General features: G+C 40.6%; 1 protein-coding gene across 2 annotated transcripts in view; it reads right to left on the bottom strand.

Annotated features, from left to right (window-relative positions):
* Positions 1-26,877, bottom strand: part of ADAMTS12 (ADAM metallopeptidase with thrombospondin type 1 motif 12) — a 321,601-nt gene that overhangs the window by 60,585 nt on the left and 234,139 nt on the right. Inside the window, exons 14-16 of one of the 2 annotated variants that reach the window (XM_053592503.1) lie at positions 22,086-22,206; positions 19,351-19,595; positions 18,670-18,808 (exon numbers count right to left, since the gene is read on the bottom strand). In XM_053592503.1, the coding sequence (XP_053448478.1) occupies positions 18,670-18,808; positions 19,351-19,595; positions 22,086-22,206 (505 nt within the window). Of the gene's footprint in view, positions 1-18,669; positions 18,809-19,350; positions 19,596-22,085; positions 22,207-26,877 lie in introns of those variants that run through there. The other variant, XR_008380258.1, reaches the window with a different exon arrangement.

Here is a 26,877-nt window from a genome sequence, read left to right as displayed (position 1 = left end):
CCAATGCATGTGCGTTCATTTGGCAAAATTTGATTTATAATTTCATTTCTTACTAATTTCTGGTTAAATGAATAAAACAAATAAATCAAACCCAAGAGTCCTGGGTGGTAGTCCCTTCTGTCCCTTCTACACATCACTGGGCTTACTCTGTGGGACAATAAGAACAGTGATATTCAGACTGCTTGGGGGAAGGAAGCTAAGCCAGTTAACCTCTGCAGTGTCTCCTACATTGGAAACCTCCAGTAACAAGAGAATGCAGGTAATATAATTTTATTTATCCTAGAAAATAGTTTGTTGCAACTGTTGTCTGAATGTTTCAAAATTACGTTCATATTCCCTTAGTAACACGCATGTGGCAGTTGTTATTTTCCAAAGATAGCTGCAAAAGTATTCTCCCATTAAGCAAGCTTTTCAACAATGTGACTTTGTTACTCCCAACCCCACCGAGACATGGTGTCTAATTCCCCTGGCCTTGGACTACTAAATGCAGAAGCAATGCTGTGTTACCTCAGAGGCTACATCAGAAAAGGCTTCATCTGTCTCTTTGGTATCTCTCACTCCCAGGATACGGTAGCCATTGCAGGAAACCCATACATAACATCTTGGTTCCACTAGATGAGTCCAGTCTCAGGTGCCAGTCACCCATCCCAGGTGCCAGTCACATGAATAAACACATAACCAGGTGGTTCCAGCCCTAGGGCATTTTAGTGTTCCTAGTTGAGGTGCTAAAAATGGTGGAGCAGGGACACACCATCCCCTCTGCACCCTACTCAAATTTCTGACCCACAGAATCTGCAAGCATAGTACATGGTGGATTTTTTTACTACACTAAATTTAGGATAGTTTATTATATAACAGTAGTAACCAGAAAAGCACTTAATACATGTAGGCTCTTTTCTTGTCTCTGGTCAAGATCCAGTGCTGTAGTCCAGCATGGCCTGTTGTGGTCTTACCATTATTGATTTCATTGACTTTTCATCTCCTCCTGTCCTGTGCTACAGGTCTTCAGCCTTCCCTCCAGATCCACTCCATCCCTTTTCCTGTCCTGCTCTGAGCCCTGAGGCTTCCACGTAGGTTGGGCTGGCTTCCACTTGGTTTAACCACTCTTTCCCCTCAATCCTCTGTGCTTAGGGATAGTAGCCTTATTTCCCCCAACCTCCACTGTTAATGAGCAGGGGCAATGAATTACCTTCCTTGGTTCCCCCAAATTCTTTGAAAGCAGCCAATGTATTCAGTGTGGATGTACCAGCTGTTCTCTTTGAGGGGCCCTAATGAATAACTCCTCCTTTAAAAAAAAAAAAAACCTTCAAACCACTAATCTATACTGGCAGACTCATTAACTCAGAAAACCAATTGCTGGAATAACAAAATATTTCTTTGGTATAGGTTGTTGCAATAACTCATGTAGAGGGGGTTAGAATCGGCCATCCTGTTAAAAGCAGGTATCATTATGTGACACTGCAGAGGCAGAAAGTGTTAAGAGATTAGGCTAAAAATCTATGTGACCTTAATTTTTCCTATTAATAAAAGAATGAAAGATGATACTGGCTTTTTAATTGGCTTGTCATTTGTTCCCTTCTCTTGTAAAGTAAACACAGTCCCCAAAGACATTCTAGTTAATGTTAGTCAATCAATAAGTTGCCAGAATGCTTAGGTAACTGCTTATGTAGAAGCATTTACTTTAAAGGACACAGAAGTAGCTGGGCACAGTGGATCACATCTATAATCCCAGCACTTTAGAAGACCGAGGGGTGGATCACTTGAGTTAACCAGTTTGAGACCAGCCTGAGCAAGAGTGAGACCCCATCTCTAAAAATAGCTGGATGCTATGGCAGGTGCCTGTAGTCCCAGCTACCTGGGAGGGTGAGGCAAGAGGATCGATCTCTTGAGCCCAAGAGTTTGAGGTTGCTGTGAGTTGTAACGCCACAGCACTCTACCAGGTATAAGAAAGTGAGACTTGATCATTCCAGGGGTGGAGACAAGATGGCTGACCGAAGACAGCTTTCCACAGAGGCTCTGGTCCAGAAGGAGAGTTCAAGGACAGAAATTTAGCAAGTAACCTGGTGGATTAGAGCTGCACTAAGAGAGAAGGTTGAAGAACGCACATCAACCCCGCTGAGGTGAGCTGTGATCCCAAGGATACAAACAAAAGGTACAAAATCTATCACCAAGCGGACAGGAGTCCCCTCCAACCATGAGAACAGCTCAGAGTGCCCCACAAACAAACAAGCAGAGTTCAAGATCCTCCCACTACACTCCATGGGAGAGACCCTCTAAAAACTGGACCTACTTCCCCTACTAGGGTGCCATGGCATTCTCCTACCAGGCATAAAACTGTATAAAACTGTATATATTCTCAACCTGCAACTCTGAGCTCCCAGCACTCCCCTCCACTCTTACTCTGAGGTCTGGAGACCTGTCCACCAGGAGTCCAGATTCTTGGGTGATTTCTCGAGGGGTGTGGACAAGGCCTAAACTGCAGCTGGTCAGTGATGACTCTGTGGCACGGGAGTGAGTAGAGGAGGTTGGCTGAGAGGGAACCACACCGGAGTAGTGGTGCCCCGAGGCGCAGAACAACAGCTGTCTTTTGGCAACAATAGGGCTCACTCCCAGATATTCTGAAGCCACACTCCCTGTCTCCCTGGGCAACCAGAGGAGGCTGGGCATCTACTCAGGTGGCAACCTCCTCTCCTCTGATGGAACAGATCTGGGATGGAAATGCAGGCCCTGTGAGTAAAGGGTTTGCCTGAGGCAGTACCGGCCTGGGTGGAGCGCGGGGACTAGAAATGCACACGCAGAGCCAGGTAGTTCCCAGGACAGGGCTGACCCAGAGGACTGCTTTACTGAGCCTAAGACTCACCCAGCCCTCAGGGGATTGTCAGCCTATAGACAAAGGAAGACAGGAGGCTAGAACTGACAGCTAACCGAATACAAACCTGCAGGAGCAAAGACAGGGCCTAAGTCACCAGGCTCTGGGAACTCAAAACAGCTTCTCTTCTGCAGGGGAATTTAGAAGGGAAAGAAACAAATTCCCACAAAGTTGTTCTGTTCTGTTCTGTTCTGTCAGTAACATGAACCAGGGGCGGGGCTGGAACTGAGTGAACACCCCCCCCCCCAGCCTCCATTAAGTGCCCACAGTTGTCAGGCCTCACATCCCCCTGCTAGATAGAGGCAGAGCACAACGGGCTGGCTGAGCAGAAATAGATTTCCTTGTGATTCAGGCAGGTGCAAACCCCTGGAGTATCTGTTCACTACAGTATCTGTTCACTACAGCCCCACGGGGTTATCAGTGACTGGGTGTGAGAGAGGTGCAAGGTGGGGAAGGAGGCATCAACCTTCCCAGACTGGTCTATTTCTTGGGTGGGTCCTCGTGACTCCACAGAGCACCGGAGCAAGCCATATCTGAGTAGTCACCAGACCCCTGCAATCCAGTTACCAGAGACCTTTTAAACTCTCCCACCTAAGACAGGTGCTGACTGAGACAATTGATTTGGACCTTTTGAACAGAGCTAATTGCCCAAGGACTATTCAGGTGGTGCCCTGGGTGTGTGGTTGTAGGAAGGTTTGATTTTCCTTTTCCAATTGTTGCCTGTGGGGGGCAAGGTGACTTAATTGCTGGTATTTCTCCACAGCTCAGACTTCAACCCAGAGCAACTGTTTCACTAGGGTAGAACAGAGACAGAACCACTTAGCCACAACACACCAAACAGGTCCTCAGTTTCTTAGGCCATTGCACTATACGGGTCTTCAAAAAAGCTCCAGGGGAAAAATCAAATGGTGTAAAACAATCATGGGGCAGAATCGGTGGAAAAACTCTGGTAAAATGAATAACCAGAATAGATCAACCCCCCCTCCCCCCAAGGAAAGATATGGCAGATGTAACTGAAGATCCCATTCATAAACAACTGGCCAAGATGTCAGAAATCGAATTCAGAATTTGGATTGCAAACAAGATTAACAGAATAGAAGAAGATTTGGAATTAGAAATTTGAGGAGCAATTCAAAAGTCAGAATTAGAAATTCGAGGAGAAATTCAAAAGTTCTCTCAAGAATTGAACGAATTTAAAGACAAAACCACCAAAGATTTTGACACACTGAAGCAAGAATTTGCAGCCCTCAAAGACTTGAAAAATACTGTAGAATCTCTCAGTAACAGAGTGGAACAAGCAGAAGAAAGGATTTCTGACATTGAAGGCAAAGCCTTTGAACACTCCCAAACTCTCAAAGAGGAAGAGAAATGGAGAGCAAAAATGGATCCTTCTCTCAGAGAGCTCTGGGATAACTCTAAGAAGGCTAATATCTGCCTCGTTGAAATCCCTGAAACTGATGAAGTGGCCTCACAAGGCATAGAGGCCCTTCTCCATGAAATTGTGAAAGAGAATTTTCCAGACATGACAAGAGATTCTGAAATTCAGATAGACAGTTTCAGAATCCCAGCAGGACTCAGTCCCAATAAGACATCCCCCAGGCATATCATAATTAACTTCACTAAAGTTAATATGAAAGAAAAATTCTGAAAGCAGCTAGACATAAGAAATCCATTACCTACAAAGGGAAGAATATTAGAATGACTGCACATCTCTCTGCTGAAACTTTTCAAGCCAGAAGAGGGTGGTCATCGACTTTTAATCTCCTAAAGCAAAATAACTTTCAACCCCTGATCCTGTATCCAGCTAAACTGAGTTTCATTTATGATGGAGAAATTAAACACTTTAATGACATTCATATGTTATAGAAAGTTGCCATAACCAAACCAGCTTTTCAGGATATTCTCAGACCTATCCTCCATAATGACCAGCTCAATCCTCTACCACAAAGTAAGCTCACTCAGAAACTTTTGATCAAACTCCAACTTCCACAATGACAAAAGCATTAAAAATGTCCACTGGACTTTCGAAAAACTCGATACCCCAAATTTTACCAGACTTATCAATATTCTCAATTAATGTGAACGGTTTAACTGTCCTTTAAAGAGGCACAGGTTAGCTAACTGGATACAAAAACTCAGGCCAGATATTTTCTGCATACAAGAGTCACATCTTATCTTAAAAGATAAATATAGACTCAGGGTGAAAGGATGGTCGTCCATATTTCAGGCAATTGGTAATCAGAAAAAAGCAGGTGTTGCAATTCTATTTGCAGATACAATAGGCTTTAAACCAACAAAAGAAAGGAAGGATAAGAATGGTCACTTTATATTTGTTAAGGGTAATACTCAATATGAGATTTCAATTATTAATATCTATGCACTCAACCAGAATGCACCTCAATTTATAAGACAAATTCTAACAGACATGAGCAACTTGATTTCCTCCAGCTTCATAATAGTTGGAGATTTCGACACTCCTTTGGCAGTGTTGGATCGATCCTACAATAAGAAGCTGAGCAAAGAAATTTTAGATTTAAACCTAACCATCCAACATTTGAATTTAGCAGACATCTACAGAACATGTCATCCCAACAAAACTAAATACACATACTTCTCATCAGCCCACGGAACATACTTCAAAATCAATCACATCTTAGGTCACAAGTCTAACCTCAGTAAATTTATTTATTTTTTATTATTAATTTATTTATTTTTATTGTTAAATCATAACTCTGTACATTAGTGCAATCAAGGAGTACAATGTGCTGGTTTCATATGCAATCTGATATATTCTCATTAAACTGTTCAACGTAGCCTTCACGGCATTTTCTTAGTAACCTCAGTAAATTTAAAGGAATAGAAATTATTTCTTGCATCCTCTTGGACCACTATGGAATAAAAGTTGAACTCAGTAACAACAGGAATCTGCATACTCATACAAAAACATGGAAGTTAAATGGCCTTATGCTGAATGATAGCTAGGTCAAAGATGAGATTAAGAAGGAAATTACCAAATTTTTGGAACAAAACAACAATGAAGGCATGAATTATCAGAACCTCTGGATACCACAAAGGCAGTCCTAAGAGGGAAATTTATAGCACTGCAAGCCTTCCTCAAGGGAACAGAAAGAGAGGAAGTTAACAACTTAATGGGACATCTCAAGCAACTGGAAAAGGAAGAACATTCCCACCCCAAACCCAGTAGAAGAAAAGAAATAACCAAATTAGAGCAGAATTAAATGAAATTGAAAACAAAAGAATTATACAATAGATCAATAAATCAAAACGTTGGTTTTTTGAAAAGGTCAACAAAATAGATAAACCTTTGGCTAACCTAACTAGGAAAAAAAGAGTAAAATCTCTAATCTCATCAATCAGAAACAACAAAGACAAAATAATGACAGACTGCTCAGTATTTCAAAAAATCCTTAATGAATATAAGAAACTTTATTCTCCGAAATATGAAAATCTGAAGGATATTGATCAATACTTGGAAGCACATCACCTTCCAAGACTTGCCAGAATCAAGTGGAAATCTTGAACAGGCCAATATCAAGTTCTGAAATAGCATCAACCATACAAAATCTCCTTAAAAAGAAAAGCCCAGGACCAGATGGCTTCACGTCAGAATTCTATCACACCTTTAAAGAGGAATTAGTACCTATATTACTCAACCTGTTCCAAAATGTAGAAAAAGAAGGAAGACTACCCAACACGTTCTATGAAGCAAACATCACCCTTATCCCCAAACCAAGGAAAAGACCCAACAAGAAAAGAAAATTATAGACCAATATCACTTATGAATATAGATGCAAAAATATTCAACAAGATCCTAACAAACAGAATCCAGCAACACATCAAACAAATTATACATCATGACCAAGTCGGTTTTATCCCAGGGTATCAAGGCTGGTTCAATATACGTAAATCTATAAATATAATTCAGCACATAAACAAATTAAAAAACAAAGACCATATGATTCTCTCAATTGATGCAGAAAAACTTTTGATAATATCCAGCATCCCTTCATGATCAGAACACTTAAGAAAATTGGTATAGAAGGGACATTTCTTTTTTTTTTTTTTTTTTGGCCGGGGCTGGGTTTGAACCCGCCATCTCCGGCATATGGGACCGGCGCCCTACCCCTTGAGCCACAGGCACCGCCCCAGAAGGGACATTTCTTAAACTGATAGATGCCATCTACAGCAGACCCACAGCCAATATAGTATTGAATGGTGTTAAATTGAAATCATTTCCACTCAGATCAGGAACCAGACAAGGCTGCCCATTGTCTCCGCTGCTCTTTAACATTGTAATGGAAGTTTTCACCACCACAATTAGGAAGAAAAGGTGATAAAGGGTATCAATATAGGGTCAGAAGAGATCAAACTTTTGCTCTTTGCAGATAATATGATTGTATATCTGGAAAACACCAGGGATTCTACTACAAAACTCTTAGAAGTGATCAAGGAATACAGCAGCGTCTCAGGTTACAAAATCAACATTCATAAAGTGGTAGCCCTTATATATACCAACAATTGTCAAGCTGAAAAAACAGTGAAGGACTCTATTCCGTTCACAGTAGTGTCAAAGAAGATGAAATATTTGGGAGTTTATTTAACAAAGGACGTGAAAGATCTCTATAAAGAGAACTATGAAACTCTAAGAAAAGAAATAGCTGAAAATGTTAACAAATAGAAAAACATACCATTCTCATGGCTGGGAAGAATCAACAATGTTAAAACGTCCATACTACCCAAGCAATATACAATTTTAATGCAATCCCTATTAAAGCTCCACTGTCATACTTTAAAGATCTTGAAAAAAATAATACTTCGTTTTATATGGAATCAGAAAAAAACTCAAATAGCCAAGAATTACTCAGAAATAAAAACAAAGCAGGAGGAATCATGCTACCAGACCTCAGACTATCCTATAAATCGATAGTGATCAAAACCGCATGGTATTGGCACAAAAACAGAGAAGTAGATGTCTGGAACAGAATAGAGAACTAAGAAATGAATCCAGGTACTTACCGTTATTTGATCTTTGACAAGCCAATTAAAAACATTCAGTGGGGAAAAGATTCCCTATTTAACAAATGGTGCTGGGTGAACTGGCTGGCAACCTGTAGAAGACTGAAACTGGACCCACACCTTTCACCATTAACTAAGATAGACTCTCACTGGATTAAAGATTTAAACTTAAGACATGAAACTATAAAAATACTAGAAAAGATTGCAGGGAAAACCCTTGAAGAAATCGGTCTGGGCGAGTATTTTATGAGGAGGACCCCCCCAGGCAATTGAAGCAGCTTCAAAAATACACTACTGGGACCTGATCAAACTAAAAAGTTTCTGCACAGCCAAAAACACAGTAAGTAAAGCAAGGAGTAAGCCCTCAGAATGGGAGAAGATATTTGCAGGTTATGTCTCCGACAAAGGTTTAATAACCAGAATCCACAGAGAACTCAAGTGTATAAGCAAGAAAAGAACAAGTGATCCCATTGCAGGCTGGGCAAGGGACTTGAGGAGAAACTTCTCTGAAAAGACAGGTGCACGGTCTACAGACATATGAAAAAATGCTCATCATCTTTAATCATCAGAGAAATGCAAATCAAAGCTTCTTTGAGATATCATCTAACTCCAGTAACATTAGCCCATATTACAAAGTCCCAGGACCAGAGATTTTGGCGTGGATGTGGAGAAAAGGGAACACTTCTACACTGCTGGTGGGAATACAAATTAATACATTCCTTCTGGAAAGATGTTTGGAGAACACTTAGAGATCTAAAAATAGATCTGCCATTCAATCCTATAATTCCTCTACTAGGCATATACCCAGAAGACCAAAAATCACATCATAACAAAGATACTTATACCAGAATGTTTATTGCAGCCCAATTCATAATTGCTAAGTCATGGAAAAAGCCCAAGTGCCCATCAATCCACAAATGGATTAATAAATTGTGGTATATGTACACCATGGAATATTAAGCAGCCTTGAAGAAAGATGGAGACTTTACCTCTTTCATGTTTACATGGATGGAGCTGGAATATAGTCTTCGTAAAGTATTTCAAGAATGGAAGAAAAAGTATCCAATGTACTCAGCCCTACTATGAAACTAATTTATGGCTTTCACATGAAAGCTATAACCCAGTTATAACCTAAGAATAGGGGGAAAGGGAGGGGAGGGAGAGGTTGGCGGAGGGAGGGTGATTGGTGGGATTACAATGGTATATTGTGCATCTTACAATGGTATATGTGAAACTTAGTAAATGTTGAATGTAAATGTCTTAACACAATAAGAAAATGCCAGGAAGGCTCTGTTGTGCATCTTACAATGGTATATGTGAAACTTAGTAAATGTTGAATGTAAATGTCTTAACACAATAACTAAGAAAATGCCAGGAAGGCTCTGTTAACCAGTGTGATGAAAGTGTGTTAGACAGTCTATAAAACCAGTGTATGGTACCCCATGATCGCATTAATGTACACAGCTATGATTTAATAATAAAAAAAATTAAAAAAAGAAAGTGAGACTCTGTCTCAGAAAAAATAAATGGACACAGAAGTAGAAATCAATCATATTCCAAAATATATGAGAATCAAATTCAAAATTCTATTTCCAGAGGATTTTGAATGTCTTTCTCCATGTGGCCATGAGAATGTCTCCAAGCAGCTACAAATGATTGGTTAATCTTATTGGATACTAGCAGTGAGAGGTCAGTGAACTGCCTTTAAAAGAACTATCTTCCTATATGTACTTCCTATATGTACTAACTGTCTTGAGTAGAAATTATGCCACATTTAAAGAAAAGTAAAGTTCTTACGTTCAAAAAAACCCACCACAACTTAGCTTATCATATTCTCAATTTAACATTGAGATCCTAAAATATAGGAAATCTGTCATACGGTTAATTTACTTTGGTTCAAAAATTCAATTTAGGAAGGATATAGATAACGCAACCAAAGATTTAGCTTATTGTAATAATGACCTATGGCAAAAAGTGCAGTATTTCCTATTATCATTAAGATCAGAGATACTCAAGACACTGTCCATTTAATGACATCATGTGAAAGAGTTACAAGTCTATATATGCAGACTTTGAGAATGATGTTGGTACAAGTTAAATTTTACATTAGCCCATAAAATAGATTTGCAAATTCTATATTCTTCCCCAAATTAGATATAATATTGATACTGATAATGAAAAATTATAAGAATTCTGTGAATCAGTAGAGAGCTTGTTACTAAAATTCCCCTAAATAAATAGAAATAACATTATTTAGGGAGAAGGGAAGATGAGGGATTATATAACCCCTGTCTTCTTGATAACTCTATTCCTTAACAACATTCAATTTCAATTCCACCCAAATATTTATGGGTTCTTTTCTTTCTGGCTCCCTTGGCTCCTTCACCCTGTTTTCCTGCTCAATAGTTCACATCTACCTGTCACAATGAAGGCTCAGACAAGAACAGTTTGAATACCATCATTACCAAAGCTCAAACATGTGAATGTGTGTGGGGTGGGGGGGTAGATTCAGATTTGGATTTGTTGATTTTTGAGAAATAGTGGAGAGAGACAGAGAAATCAGCAAAAATCACATCATCTACATCAACAGCAGGATAAGAACCAGAACTGGTTTTGAATCCTGCTTTCAACGCTCACTTGCTGAGTGATCTTGGAGTCTCTTGTTGACGTTCCCAAACACTAGTTGCCTCATCCCCATCTCCATCATGGCAATAGTATTATAACATAGGGTAGGTGTGAGGATAAAAATGATGCATGTATCTTAGTATGCACATGATATAATGCTTAATGCCCTTAAGAAAAGCTTCTGAACCCAAATACAAAACCTCTTTGTAGCCCATTCACCCAATCATGAGCATTAACTCCTTGTAGAATTCTGCTTCTGCACCCCGTAAGACTGGGGTTAGTTTCACACTCTGAGATTAGAAAAAAGCAAATAACTTGTCTAGTGCACAAATGCCTTAGTTTTCATGCTCCTATGATGCAACTGTCCTCTTGTGAACCACTGAACCCTCAGTTACATAATTCATGTATTTTCTAGCTCAGTAGAGTATTGACATCAACTTCAATAGCAAGTATTGCCTGGATGTCGATCAATAAGATCTGGTTTTATTATTATTCATTTCTGATACCCACGAATCTCACAATATCAGCAAGACTCAAAGCCAAAAGTTTTTTCACTCCCTAAAATGCCAATGAACTGATTATATAAATTCATAAATTGACTATCATGGTCAGGGGTAACATAAGAAATTATATAAGAAGTACTCAAACAAGGTGCTTGAAGAATGTTTAACTGTTAGGTAGAAAAAGGTTCTACCCTATGAAGGAGCCATTTTCAAAATTTACCACAATCAAGAAGTTCTCTTTCTGGATTATTACTTCTTGCCTTCTGTAGCCACTGTGTACAAATCAAGCAAAGCACCCAACTGGAGCAAATCAGAGGCCGGTAGAATCTGACCAGATTCATGGGTTAACAAGGAAATCAGCCAGTCAGGATTTCCCAGAGCACAGAGTCAAGAAAACCTTCATAGAAACCAACAGAGAAAATCCAAGCAACTGCACTATTAGAGAACAAAGCAAAAGGCCTGGAAATAAGGCAGGACAAATCTCTGCTGGCTGCCTGGGGTAAAATGGGACTAGGAAAACCAACAGAACAAGAGAACATCAGACAATCCACCCCAGCTAAGGGTCCTCATTGTTTCATTGGTGAACTACAACTGGAAGGTTATCAGACCTCTACTGTATGCCACTTGCAGTTTATTTTATATATTTATGCATTTGGAAAACTATAAGCCTCTTTCCATAACATCCATCTCAATTCCATTAATTTAATTCGATTAAATTCATCTCAATAAATCTTCCTAGTATCTTTATGAAGTTTTAGATTAAAAGGAATCTTCTAGTTATTATTACAGATCAACATCTGGATGTGGTTGATTCTGTTTGAGAATTATGGTGGACAAAATCAGATAGATTAGCAGGAAATGAGTGCACTTAGAAAAAGTCAAAGAAGTGTCCGACTCTGATTTTCCAAAGAAGTAAATTTCATTTTCTAAACATCTGTGTATAGTCACAAATCAGGGTTAAAGTGGAATATGTGCCCTCCACAGAATGCTCATGGCGTGCACACATCCTCGTGGTTACATTGAGCTTTAGTAGGAATACTCTTGGCTAACCCCTATAGAAACTGCTGCTGTTAAATACAAGTATCATCAGTTACTGATGATCTTTGGATGGGTGATTCCAGTAAATTTCTTTCAGCAAGCCTTCTGTAAGGGATGGTAGCACTTGGTATTCCATCCTGTTCCAAATTTCCTGGGAAGAAGCTAGTCCTAATTTCTCCTGAAGTCATAGGGTTACACCCCGAGTAAGGCAGCGATAAAAGCAAATGTGTCTGAGAGGACAGAAGGACAGAGCTTGGCATGGAAAGGGGATCATCACTGGTGGTGTCTAAGAGAGCCATTTACTCCTTGAGAGAAGGCTATGGAAAATACATTGGCTTTCATGCCAGTTGGCTGAACTAACTATATTCTCTTGTAGTTTTTCACATGGATCTCTGATCCAGAACAAAGGTAATAAAATGTTTTAAATAGCAGGGCATTGTGGCGGGCGCCTGTAGTCCCAGCTACTTGGGAGGCTGAGGCAAGAGAATCGCTTAAGCCCAGGAGTTGGAGGTTGCTGTGAGCTGTGTGAAGCCATGGCACTCTATTGAGGGCCATAAAGTGAGACTCTGTCTCTACAAAAAAAAAAAAAAAATGTTTTACATATTCAAAATAAAAACATAACATCTTAGTGAAATTAGGCTTAAATAGCCATTTGCTTCAAATGTGTCATAGTAACATATATCAACATGTAAAAATATTAAGTTACAAAATATATGCAAATATAAAAAAGAAAACCCTGGTACCATGTTCAAATGTAGGTAAATATCTCTGAAAAACTGTTGAGTAGGACTTAACAAAGGCTCTGCCAGGCTCTGGGGAGAAGCAGTTAGTGGTGGCCACGTGCTCAGCCCCAGAAGAGCTGGAGGACTGACGTTGGCTGCATGAAATGGGGATGAGACCATCCTCATCTAATCTGCTCAGCACGTTCACTCTGGATGAGCTTTAGGACTAAGAATATGGCAAGACAAGGACTCAGTTTCTCAACCAGAAGAAGCTCAGCCAAGCTATGTGCTGGGTCCTTGACTATATCTGGAATGTCTTCAGTGTCACCAAGAGACAATTTGAAGCAATCATGCCAAGTCTGGTCCTTGAATAAGGTCACACAGAGTGGTCAGGTAAAATCACAAAATTTCTGTATTAGAAACAGTGAATTGCACACAGAGAAAAGAAGAGAGGATGAGGAGCGGAGAGGGAAAAGAAATAAACTAAGAGGAAATCACTCTGCAATCAAGCCCATAAATTGTCATTCCAAAACTCGTGTGTACACGAAGAAATCTAAGACTTAGAAAATAAATAAAATATTTAGAACAAGAATCCACTCTGGTAAAATAAATTTGATAGGGAAATCTGACAAAAACTTTAAAATAAGGATGTTACCACTTTGGGGTATTTTCACTTGGGAATTTCTCAGGCACTTGAACTGAGAATATATGAACATAAACTCTTCTTCAGGTCTGGTTCTTGTCATCTTTTCCCCATCTTAGCGAATGATATGACCATTTAGTTACATCCCCAAGCGTGAACATGAGGTGTTACCCTTCAACCTTCCCTCATGTTCAAATCACTCCCTACCAACAGGTAAACGGAATCGACCACTAAGTCTGGTCTAGTCTCTCTCTTAAATAGCTCCACATTTGTACAATTTTTCCATCTGTGTCTCTTCAATTTTAGTCCAAGTGACTGTTCCCACACTACTGAAAAGACCTTCTACCTCTTCTTACACTAGTGCTTCTCCCACACAGAAATAAAAAAAAAATGGAAGATGTTTAAATAAACCAATGAAGACATAATTTCCATTACTAAAGCACAATAAGTTAGGACAAATATGAAAGAAATTAGAATTGATGGATATAAAAAAGAAGCAACAAAACATATGGGGAAATACAAAGTCATTGAAATAAAAATGCTGTAGTGGGGATAAAGAATAGATAGGACACAGTTGAAGAGTGAGTTAGTGAAGTGGAATACAGTACTGAAGAACTTAGAATTCAGTTCAAAAGGAAAAAATATATAAAGCAGTTAAGATGTGTATAGGGTAGACTGAGAAGTTTCAACATTCATAGAGTAGAAGTCACATACAAGAATAAAAGGAATAATGAAAAAGTAATATTTAAATATATAATTACTAAGAAATTTCTATAATTGCTTTTTAATAATCACATTTTACCTGTATTAACTATTTGATTCTCATGAAAGACAAGAACGCAGAGGCTTCTAACTTTCTACTTCCACAATACCCTTAGTGTCTCAGTAACTTTTCCTGGTGTCTTCAGGCCAAATAAAACATTGAACAGTTACATTCATTAAATAGTTAGGTCCCAACTTAATAAGTATTTATGGCCTAATAACTCAATAATCATCTAAAAAATTGTGTACAAATTAAAAGACAAAGTAATATTTGTTTTATTTTAAATTAACTTATTAATTAGGTGTGTATATTTATTGGATACTGTACAACTTTGCAAATCTTGGAATGCGATTGGACACTATATTTACCCTTCCACATGATTTTCAAGTAGTACTTAATTTTTTTTTCTATTACCGCAACTACTGTGTCATAAGATAGGATGTTATTAAAAGGAATATAATGTGACCCAGTGTTGAACTACCTTGAGCCAGTACTTCACAGAAGGTCCAGCAGATATTAAATTTTGCTATTTGCCTTTAAAATTTCTTTATTTGCTTGGAAAATTTAAAATATTCCATGGCACCCCTGCGAATTCACTGATTTGCTCCCATAAAATGCACAGGAATTTTACTTCTAGGTATCCCTATTAAAGAAGCTCAAATATCAAGGTAACAAGGCAATAGTTACAAGGCATTTATTACAGCATTGCAGAAATACATTTACTTGAAAAATAGCAGAATATATAAATGCATGTAATACAATGGAATAGTATGTCATCCTTACCATGAATGCACTAGAACACCTTTCATCAGTACGGATTTATCTCAAAAGTGTAATGGTGAATTTAAAAAGCAAGATAAAGAATGATACACTGACTATGATAATATTTATAGAAAGGCTCAATGCCTGAGAAACAATGATACCTAATATGGCTACACACGTATGATAAAAGTACCTAACAGCAAACATCAGAGTAATAAACACTGGTCCCATGACCCTAGTTAAGGCAGGGAAAAAAGCAAAGCAAGCGCAGTTGGGTTCACTTCTTAACTGTGATTTTGGTATTCCTTTTCTCTTTAAAAATAAAGATTGACACAAACATGACATAACGGTAAGATCTCATAAGGTTGAATGGTTAGTAGACAAGAATTTGTGACTACATTCTCTATTTTGCTGGTATGTTTAAAATGTCTGCCAGAAAAAAAGTGTAAAACTAAACACAACAATTACAAAACATAAAATGATTATTGTAACCACCTATTTATAACCTCTTTACTATGGAAATCAATTTGTTCCTTAACATTATCATAATGTTTATATTCTTTGAAACTGGAAATTCTAAATAGAAATTAAAACTAAGGATATCATCATTTACATGGGCCCAAAGATGCTGATCAGATGAATGGCAATAAGGAATTGGCTAAAAAAATGTGTTTGGAAAGAATAAAACACCTCCTTAAAAATTATAGTTACCGAGACTATATAACACATGTAAAAGTATGATAAATAAAAACATATGTGTGGATGGGTATTTATATACGTTCATATACATACAACTGCATACATCCATGATTATGAAAAAAAACATTGAAAGGAAATAAAGAAAGTAGCAAAAGTACATGTGTGAGGGTAGTGCCTTTATTTTTCATGTTTCAGTAACTGGTTTAACTTATTTTTACAATATAGAAAGTTTTGACTTAAAGAAAATAAAAATCCATCACCGAATGACTTAGTGTTTTAGGTAATCTTTTGCCTTTGTATTTATTAATGCGTGTCCTGTGTGAATATCAGTATTTCATCCTGTCTGTTGGAGAGTATTTAAGTAGATACTCTGTCTTTCTTCTCTGCCAGAGCAAGAGAATTCAGTATCACACAGGCAGGGTGGCTGAAGTTCAGGGAAGCACATTCCCTGTAAGGCATACTAATCAGAATGACATTTACCTAGGGAGGCAGAGATGCTGCTGAAGGCTCAGGCTGTAACAAAACCGAATGTCTGATTCCTATCTGGTGAGAACATTCAATTTTCCAGCTAATGTCAGATGTGTTGTTATGATCCCTGTGCTAATCAGCCACTTATCTCTTGGCTCCTGATGCTCTGAAATACAGTGCTTATGATGCAAAGAGTTCATCCTATCTAGAGATGCAGGAGAGTGAAGGATGTTGTCCTGTTTCTCTGAGGAGTCCCTGGTCAGTCAACATTGGTTAGTATCACTTCATGGTTGTCTGAGACAAAGGATTTAAGCTTGGAAGTTAAACTCACACTTCATTGAAAAATGAGAACACAGAGGACGATAAATTGACAAAGTACTTGTAACTACAGCCACGATAACTTTGTTGTCCTCCCACTGCTCCTTCAGGAAAATTTGTTTCCCCACTTATTTTCTGCCTAAATTGCATTTGCTTAGTTGCGAATCTAGTTTCTCCCAGGCAGCAGGGGACAGCACATTCAGAAATGGTAGAGGCAGGACTCCTCTCCCACCAACACCACTTACGGCTGCTGCCACAGACTGATCTCAAATTAGCACATGATTTAAAATGAGTATTTTATTCTCATTGATTCTAAAAGCTAACCTTGGCTTTCTGCACTGAAGCAGGGAACAAAGAAGTTAGTAAGACAAAAGTCGTTTATAAAGTTGACAGTACATAATTCAACTTCTAGACCTCTTTACATGAGTGCCTCCTGGGGTGAGGAAGGCAGTGTGTAAGAGGAAAGTCCCTGGAAGAGCAGGCTGTGGTCTCCCCACCTGCTCACTGCTTGGCTTTCTTTTTTTTTTTTTTTTTTATTAAATCATAGCTGTGTACATCAATATGATCATGGGGCACCATACACTTGGTTCATAGAATATTTGACACATCTTCATCTCATTAGTTGACATAGCCCTCCTGGCATTTTCTTAGTTACTTTGCCAAGACATTTACATTCCACATTTGCCAAGGTTCACATGTACCCTTGTAAGATGCACCACAGGTGTGATCCTTTCAATCCTCCTCCCTCTACCCACCTCCCCCCTCCCTCCCCACGCTTTCCCCCTTCCCCCTGTTCTTAGCTTTCATCCCTTCTCCTTTGCTACATCATCAATCCCAGCACTTCTCCCTGTTGCCACCCTGTTTTTTGTTTTTGTTTTTTCGACCTGGGCCAGGTTTGAACCCGCCACCTCCAGCATATGGGGTCTGCACCCTATTCCTTTGAACCACAGGTGCCGTCTGCCACCCTGGTTTTATAGACAGTACTTCCAGGCTGAAAGCAGAAAGTTAGTAACAGATTTAGACATGATCTAAAAGGAGAAACAGAGACAGAGGCTTTCACATATGGTGCTATTATTAAGTCCCTCTAAATGAATGACAGCCCGAGCACCCAATAGGTCCCAACCTCTACCTTCATGGGCCTTGGGGAAGTTCCCTTAGCCTGCAGCAGAGAGCATCTGAGTTCCCCAGATGTCCATGCACCCCGCCATATTTCCCAGCCCCTCTTTGCAGTTGGACTGTGCTCATGGAACTGAGGTTAACCAGTGAGATGTACGCGGAAGTGATTTGGCTCACTTCCGGGCCAAGGCTGTTAACAGAGCCAGTCTGCCTATTTCGCCTCTCTGCCTATTTCGCCTCTCTTTTCTTATCGAGTAAGCTAGAAGCATGCATTTCAGAAGTCGGAGCTAGAAGATGAAGTGAAGCCTTCCACCCTCCTTCAGACATACAATGATGGATGAAAAATCAACTATCATTGTGTCAATTTACTAGGATTTCCATTTTCTTGTTATGGTAGCAAAGCCTATCCCATCCTGACTGACACTTGGCAGCAAGTGAATCTTTCCAATGGTTGACTCTGTGAGAGAAATCTATTCTCTTAGTAGATACCAAAAAATGGCTAAATTGGAGATGGAGAAAGAAACTGGGCTACGACTGGGCTAGGAATCAGAGGAGCTGGCTGTGGTTTGGATTTGGCCGTGATTAATAGTATGTATTTGGGTAGGTTGTTCCACTCTTGTAGACCTCAGATCATCAACCAGAGCAGTGGGTTTTAAGCTTTTTTTGTTTGGCATCTAACCTCTTCTTTAAACAAAACCTTTCACGAGGGCTGGTATCTAAAGCTTATAAAAGAAAAACTGGCTCTCCTTCTCAGGGGCATCCAACCATGGCTGGTGGCTGGCTTTGAATGCTTATCTAAGAGTTGTCTTGGGCCACATATTAATTACACAAACACTGATGAAAGCTGATGAGCCAAAGAAAGGTTTGTGCATAATTTTCGTGATATTTGCCACTACAGATAAGCATTTGTACCCAGCTGTGGCCACAGTTGGAAGCCCCTGAACCATGCCTCTGCACTTTCATTGTCCACAAAGGCCCCAGCATCGTCTCTGTGAAACCCTGTGGATTCACAGGCACTGAGTACAGACCAAACCACAGGCTTAGATTTCCTCTGTGGCCTGCTCTGAAGCTGACACGTGTTCACAGTGACAGCAGCTGTTTCTCACCTGTCCCACAGGTGACACTGCACTCTGTCCAGTGGCCATACTGCCAGAAGTACATCAGTTGCTCCACATCATTGTCAAGGCCATCTTTCCGGATTGTGTACTCATACTTAATGCCAGGGTTAGTCACCTGAAATAGCAGCTGACAGGCAAGAGAGAGGTCACATCAAACTCTGTCGCAATTTTCTTATAAACCACAGTCATGCAAAAGCACAGCACAATGTCCATTATCTTAGAGTAGTCATGGGTGCATGCATTGGAACCAATGTCATTAAATAGATCTATGTCTTTGTCTATGTCCCTCTATCTACGCCTATCCTGAAACCTGTATATCTACCACTGCCTCTATATCTACATCTATCTAGTCTCCATTCTATTATTTCTTGCCTGGATTCCCCTGGGAATTTTAGTTCATGGAAATAGGAGATCTAATCAGATGAGGCCACTCTGAGGTAAAGAGTATCTTTTACAGCAATAGGCTGGTAGTTCACCTTGTGTTCTTGTGTACTCACTAACTTTGTGAGTATAGGTTAGTTCTTTGCTCTTTCCAAGGGAAGAATGAAAATAATTAGACCAAAGTCTTCTATTAACACATTATGTATTTGTGGTTGTTGAAAAAAAAAAAAAAAACAACACCAAGATCCTAGCTAGTGTCACGCCCACAGCTCTTCCCCTCCTGCCTACCTGGATCCACAGAGACTCGTTGGTGGGACCTGCAGCCATAAGTTTCTCCAGGTCTCCTTTTCTGTCGTACTGAAAGACAGTTCCTGCCAGCTTATAGTTCCCATTCCACTGGATAATAAATCCTCCATTGAGGTAATATTTTTCAGGGTCTTCACTCCTGATGGCCAGGAAGTTTCCAGCTCCCTCAACTTCCATTACCCTTATGTCCCTTGCTCCTTTTGGAATGAGCCCGATGTCCACATAACCTAAGGGAGGAAGACATGATAATGAAAGGGGCACAATAGCTGCTCAGCTGAACACAAGCTGTCCTGGATCCATTGTTTATCTTCTTCCCAGCATCCCCCTTATTTAGTGCCCTTGCTGGGTGGCCACTGGGATTGGCAGAAGAACTAATTACGGTAAACTTCATAAAGCTTGGCCAAGAGCAGACTTCTCAGGAGCTTCATGACTCACTTTGTAAACAGTTTTGTGAAGAGAGGTGAAATAAATGCAGATTGGATTCTGAAGCTTTTATGATTGACCCAGCATTTATTTTTCTTTGATTTTATATTGATGGTTAAAGCTCCTAGCTTACTTCCTGCTAGAATTTCGCCCCCCCCCCCCATTTGTTGCTGCTACCAAATTAGTCTTCTTGAACAACTGGATTGGATGCCTAACATACTGTGACTCTTCTCTCACCAGCAGGTTAAAGACAGACTCTTGGAAGTAATTTAATCATAGCATCTATTCATTAAGAGCCACCTGGCTCTCTTGAATATAGCATATGATGAAAAACTCAGCTCTGAGCACAGCCTTTTATACTGCTGGACAATTCTATTCATCAGGAAGAGATTTTTTGAAATCATTTTGTCTTTTATGGTTTGTTAAAATATGAATTTATAATTTATACTCAGGTGTTATAACCCAGTCCTCTGAAAAAGCATATGTAAACATCTAAAAATTATAACTCTAACCACAGTCTCATTCTAACTTAATGGTTATTCTTGTAGGAGGCACACTGGTGTAAAAAGAAATGAATACTTAAGCAGTGTCCAGTGTTTGCCAGGTTCTATGCTAAGCACTTTATATATTCTTCTTATTTATGCGTCTTATGAACCATCACCTCATAGAATGGGAAGAATACAGAGTCTGGCATTGTGATAGGAGTCCCAGGCAGGGGGTCAGAAGACTTGTGTTCCAGTCTCTGCAATAACCACAGGTTAGTTCTGTGACTTTCTCATCCACACAATGAAGAGGACAGAATGATGACGTCTGAGGTCTCTCTTGGCTCTAATATTCCATAATTTTTCTCTCTGTAAGTTAACCATTCTTTGCTCTTTGAACTTTTTCATTAAAAACACAGTTTTAAGGTCCTGACCATTCTGACATTCTGGTCATTTTCCACTGGACTGGATTTTTGGTATGACAAGCAAAAGCCTTGTCTTTGTCAGCTGAAAGCACCTTGACTGCTCCATCTCCCTTTGACAGTGAAGTTATGGGGTCTGGGACAAATATCTGAAAGTGGCTTCAATATCTCTGAAAGTGGTTATCATTTCCTGTCCTGTACATCCCCCCTGTATAGCAGACACTATACCCGCCCATCAGGCCCTCCTGCTGTGAGCACACATGGGACTTATCCTTCCAGCATCTGTGTTTCTATGGAATCCGGGGCATTAACAGCCTGACCTGGAGTAGCCTCAATCCATGACTGATGGGAGGTCTCAGCTCCTTCTCACTGCTCTGGTGGGGAATAGTTCTGTGCTGGCTCCCACATCATGGTACCCACTTAGTGAAACATCCCCCTCTGTTGGTTGCCTTCCTTTCCCTGTTTCACTTCTCCAAAACACCACTGGTGCTTCCCAGGATCCTCTGACCCCCCAGATAAATGATTTGTAGCTGAATTCTTGTCTCAGGATATATCTGGGGAAGCTCAAACCAAAATACTCTGAGTTGTCTTCACCATCTCCAGGACTAACTTAGCCTTTGTCCCAAGACCCCGCCAGCTACAAATCATTGCTGGTGCCAAGAGACCATGACAACTGCTTTAACCGAAGGCAAATCTGCATGGGCTTAACCCTGATCTGAGCAGAGGGTGGACTCTCGATACCCTCAAACTATCAGTAGCTCCAAGTTACACAGAGAAGAAACCTCTCGGGGGTAACCATGGGGAAAGATGGTAGAGTGTGGGCAAACAGGGGCTGCTGGATGCAGCAGCTGCCTGGAGAGTCGCAGGGGACCTCCGGGGGGAGGAACCAGTCACAGGAGATGACGGCAGCAACCCTGAGGTACACCCCAATCCTCTTGCCTTTAAAGCCATTGCTGGCTCCTCTGCCCTCACTTACAGAACCTGCCCTTGTGTCTGCAGACTTCTCAGCCAGTTTCCCATCTCTTCTAAACCAGCTTTTGTTTTCTTCTCCCTCTACTTCCTGGTTTGTTTCAGTGCCATTGGCTTTTAGCCTGGATCGTTGTGATGCCTCTTCCCCAGTGTTCCACTCCTGTTCCACGAGGCGACGTCAGCTCTCTGTGTCAGTGTGATACCTTCTTGTATTTGCTCAACAATCAGCTCCTTCCCTCAAACTGCCAAGGAGCCCCTACCCATTTGTAGTGAAGACTGTGTTCCATTTTGAACACTTTAAAAGTCATAAGCTATTTTAAACAAAACAAAAACTAGGAATTAATCAACCAAGTATCTTTCCCCCCACCCCCACCATTCTCAGTCCCCAGCCACTTTGATTATCTATTTGTTAGTTTATTACCAGATCCTTCTTTCTGTTTAAACATCTTTCTCACAGTCTGGCAGGCAGAGCCATCTCCAAGGCACACACCACAGCGGTCCTCCGTGGCATTAGAGTCAATCTCATAGTCACAGCCAACCACCTGCGGGGAAGAGAAGATGAATGACCATGCAGGAGATGCCACCACCACTCCTGCCTTGATCTGTGACATCTCCTTTCCTCCTTTGTTTTTTAGAAGACAAGGTAGGTTGGGAGGTACAAGGGCATAGGGACTAACATTTACTCCTGGCAGCAGCCAGAGGAATACCCAGAGCATCCACCAATGGTAAAGAAAAACCTGCTTAAGGATTAAAGAGGCACATACTGGATAAGGTCTCCAGTTTCCCAAGTCAGAGGCAGAATTCAACACAGTTCCAAAAATCTACCTCTGAAAACATCTCAGGGTCAAAGGTAGGAGAGCAGCAGATCTCTTTCAGATGTGTTCCCAGCCTGGAAAAGGGGAGCCATGAAATTTGGGGTGTACAGCAGCATGAGGTACCAAAGACTCACAACACTTGGACGGAAGGTCCTGGAACACATCTTACCTTTTCTGAGGCTTGCTTTCTTCCAGCACTATGAGAGGAAACTACCCCATATTCCTCTAGTCAGACTTCACATTTTTCTGTTTGAGAAGAATTATGCCCAGGTAGATTTTTTTTTTTCCTTTTTAATCTTCAAAGATCCTTTTCTTTCTAACTTCAAAGCCACCTTAGATCTACTGGTCTGAGTCTTTAAACGCACCTTCACCAGCTCAATAGAAAATCAATGCCCACTGACAGAAAGTAGCTCCATTCCTCAGATTAATGGTCTCTAATTTCTGTTAGGTCCAAAGATTGTGCTGCTTGACCCAGTGGTGGGGGTGGGGGAAGTAGTAAGAGATTTTTAAAAAACCAAAACTTAATCAGGCTAATCATGATGGAAAGAAAGGCAGCGTGCTGGACATATGCCTTCGGCAGTTATGAGGAAATGCCAACCCTTCACGTGTACAGCAAGCTCGAGCATCTTCTAATAAGCTGACCTTTATAATCCTATTCTCAGTGACCTTCATTCCTTCACTGATTTGGAACAAGCCAGAAAAACTTACTCCAAGACAATTTAACTTTAAAGTAATCTCTTTAATCTCCACCAAGAGGGGACTAGTTATTTTTTTCCTTTTTAATGTGAAGAGTAAAAGAAAGAGCGCCAGAAAAACAAATACCTGGAGCCCCAATCTTTCTTCCTAGATGTGTGGTTGTGTTAATATTTCTAAGGCAATATTTGCCTGCATAACTGAGGGGTGAGAGTCGGGGACAGGGTACATGCCCATGCCCACAGTATGCTGTCCCATAGCCTGGCAGATGGATTCTTGCACATACTCACCCAATCTGGTTTTCCCATCAGCTGCATACAGTACAATAAAAACTGAAGTCCAAAAGGTCTGTGAAGGCACAAACCAGCCATCCTTGCTGGATAGGATATAAAACATAAGGGGCTCTCAGGGGAAAAGACAGAGTCCACTCTCCTCCTTCCATACACATGGCTACCTCTGACTCTGCTGAAGGTAGAAGACCCTATGATGTGGGCTCTGTTGCCAGAGCACGTGTATGGAAGGAGAGTAGAATCTGTCTTTTGCTACTGCTACCCATGTGGAAGATGACCAGGCAAAGATGGAGGCAGAAACCGGAGTGATGCCGCTACAACCCAGGAATGTCAATGACTGTTTACAACCGTCAGAAGCTAGGAAGCGGCAAAGACCACCTGCCCTAAAGCCTTCAGAGGGAGCGTGGCCCTGCTGACTACTTGATTTCAGACTTCTGACTTTCAGAACCTTGAGACAACAATACACTTCTTTTGTTTTAAGCCTCCCAGTTTGTGGTAATTTGTTCTCACAGATGTAGGGAACAAACACAGTATGATTTTGCCCATTTGAGACACAGAGACTAGTTCAGAGAGATTATGTGATTTTCCCAAAGTCATCTTCAAAAATCTGATGTCACTTCCCTGCTTATCTCTTCGATGGTTCCCCATTGCCCTACAGGTAGAGGCCGTCCTCCCTGGAATGACATCCTGACCCCTACGGTGTCCATCGCTGTTCCCGGACACACCACCATGCCGTCTCTTCCCTCTCCGTATCTCACTCTGGATGCCTTTCTGTGGACACCCACCAGCCTCCTTCGTAGTTCATTTATTCTGGACCTTAAAGTCTATTCTTAGAAGACTCATTTGCTGGGGGGCTTCCTCCAAACCCTGCCAGCCGGTGAGGCACCCTCAGGACACACGACTGGGGAGCACTGACTGGCCTGCAGCCCATCTGTCTGGTTTCCTGCCAGAGACTCCAGCCAGGCTGCTCACTGTTGGCTCCTGGACGGCTGGGCTACTCTCTAAGCCCAGGCTTCCTGAATGCCACTTCTTATTTTATTGTGATAGTGGCTTGTTTCTTTTATTCCAGGCAGGGCACGGGCTTAATATTTGCATCTGTAACTTTTGGCCTTCACTAATTCAAATACAGATTGAGACAATCCTAGGTCAAGGAAATGAGTGTGCCCAGTGTGGAAATGCAGCTGCTGTTCCTGTCAGCCCCCTGGGTGACCTGATTGTGAGGTGCCCTGAGAAAGCTATGGGAAGACCACTGGGCTTGGCCTCAGAGATCAGCCTTGTCATTTGGGCTTTGGCCCTAAGTTCAAACAGAGAAGATTCAGAACACTTTCTAGGAGGGATGGGAAAGGGAACTCACTCAAATAGTAGGAAGATTGCCAGGTAAGGTTAACAGTCAGTTGAGACCAAAGACGTTGACTTTGTAAGGACACAGAGTCACAAGGTTGAATTTTTATTTTATTTTACTTATTTTATTTTTTTTGAGACAGAGTCTCACTTTGTCACCTCTGATAGAATGCTCTGGCATCATACCTCACAGCAACCTCAAACCCTTGGGCTCAAGTGATCCTCCTGCCTCAGCTGCCCCAGTCGCTGGGACTACATGTGCATACAATGCCAGGCTACTTTGAGAGATGGGGTCTTGCTCTTGCTCAGGCTGGTCTTGAACCCATGAGCTCAGGCAATCCACCGCCTCAGCCTCTAGAGTACTAGGATTGCAGGCGGGAGCCACCGCACCAGGCCTGAATTTTTATTTTAAAGTACACAGTAGTCTGATGGTAATATCAAAAGATAGATGTGTTTATGTTGATCCAGAACTGGGGTGAAAGTTTGGTGAAAGAGGGTAAGTGTAGGGAGTAGCTGAGGTAAATCAGGACATCTGGGGTGTTTGGAGAAGAAATTAAGTCACTGCAATGCTGACTGGGAGAAAGGATAAGAGTCCAGGGGCTGTTGTCAATGAACTGATTACCAAGAGAAAGAGGAGAGCTGGATGATTGGTGGCAGTCTAAGACTGTAGGTGTGAGAGTGAGGTGTCAGAGCCAGAGGCGATGAGGTGGCAGTGGAGATCTGCTCTTAAATTATAGAAGCTTGTTCTATGTCACATTTGTGATTAAAAATGTTAGATATCCAAAAAGGCAAAGTTTAAATCTGTATCTTTGATAAACAAGCTTAGGAGAGATAAGTGCTACTTTAATAAAGTGGGGGGAAAGGCAGGGATAGTTGCTTTCCAGAACAAATTCAGTTCTCATCAAAGCTTGATAATTTCCTTGATAATATAATCTGTGACTTTGAACATGCCAAAATATTAGAAATAACATCATTTCAAAATAGATGTGAATATAAGCAAATATATTTTCACATCCACAAGATAGTGGATTAGACAAACATGGCATCGGTTTTTTCCTGTAGGTGTATCTTTTTATGGCAATGCATGTTTAATTCCCTCTGAAAAACCTGTAGTAAATGAATAAGGAAACTACCAAATTAAGGCCAACAAATGAATAAGGAGACTGACACTGCCTACAGTCTGGATCCTGGAAGATAAATTAAAGTATTAATATACTTGATTTCATATCATTTTCTAGCTTAAAAACTTAACTCAGAGTGGTGTATACAAAAAGTGAGCAATTACAGGTTTTGCATGTAAAAGGCCTTAACTGGCTTCCATAACAAGGAAGGCAAGCTGGGAGAATATGTCTTATTCTGTCAGGCTCAGTTGATTGACTTCAAGAGAGGTACCCAAGACCCCTTATATTTTGTTTAATGCACGTGTTTACCATCATAAGCTAAAGATGCTGTTTTTATACATACCAAAAGTATTAGGTCTAAAAGACAATTTTAGTATCATGTTCATTTCTTAGCCGCATGTGATAATCACCTGGGGAGATTTTTAAATGTCAATAACCATACCCCAAATCTCAAAGATCCTGGATTAGGAGGTCTGAGGAAAAGCCCAGACTATTAGTAATTTTTAAAAGCTCTCCAGGAGATTCTAATATGTAATCAGGACTGAGAACCATTGTTTTCGATGGGGCGGGGCTGTTTTGGCCTGAATTATCTAAATGACCCTCTTTGTTTCTGGGAAGCAAATCTATTTAATCTAAAATAGATCAGTTGTTTTTGGCTCTTTGCAATCACAGTGATAATTAATTGGTTTAAAAGAGAATTTTTCCTGAGCTCTTTCAAATTTAGAGTCCAATTCTAGCTTGTCATTAGCTCTCTTGCTCCTGAGAATCATCATTTTGTCTCCTAGGTTTTGGTCACTGCTTAAATAAGTCAAAAAGCAACTTTAAGAAAATATATGCAGCTTCTCGGGGTGCTACACATTTATAGCAGCGGTTCTCAACCTGTGGGTCATGACCCCTTTTTCATAATGAAAATACTTTGCGGCCTTAGGAAGGTTGAGAACCACTGATTTATA

Source organism: Nycticebus coucang, chromosome 1 (genome assembly GCF_027406575.1).
Source record: "Nycticebus coucang isolate mNycCou1 chromosome 1, mNycCou1.pri, whole genome shotgun sequence".
Lineage (NCBI taxonomy): Eukaryota > Metazoa > Chordata > Mammalia > Primates > Lorisidae > Nycticebus > Nycticebus coucang.
The sequence above is the reverse complement of the archived record's forward strand: the minus strand, read 5'-3'. Positions and strand labels throughout refer to the sequence as shown.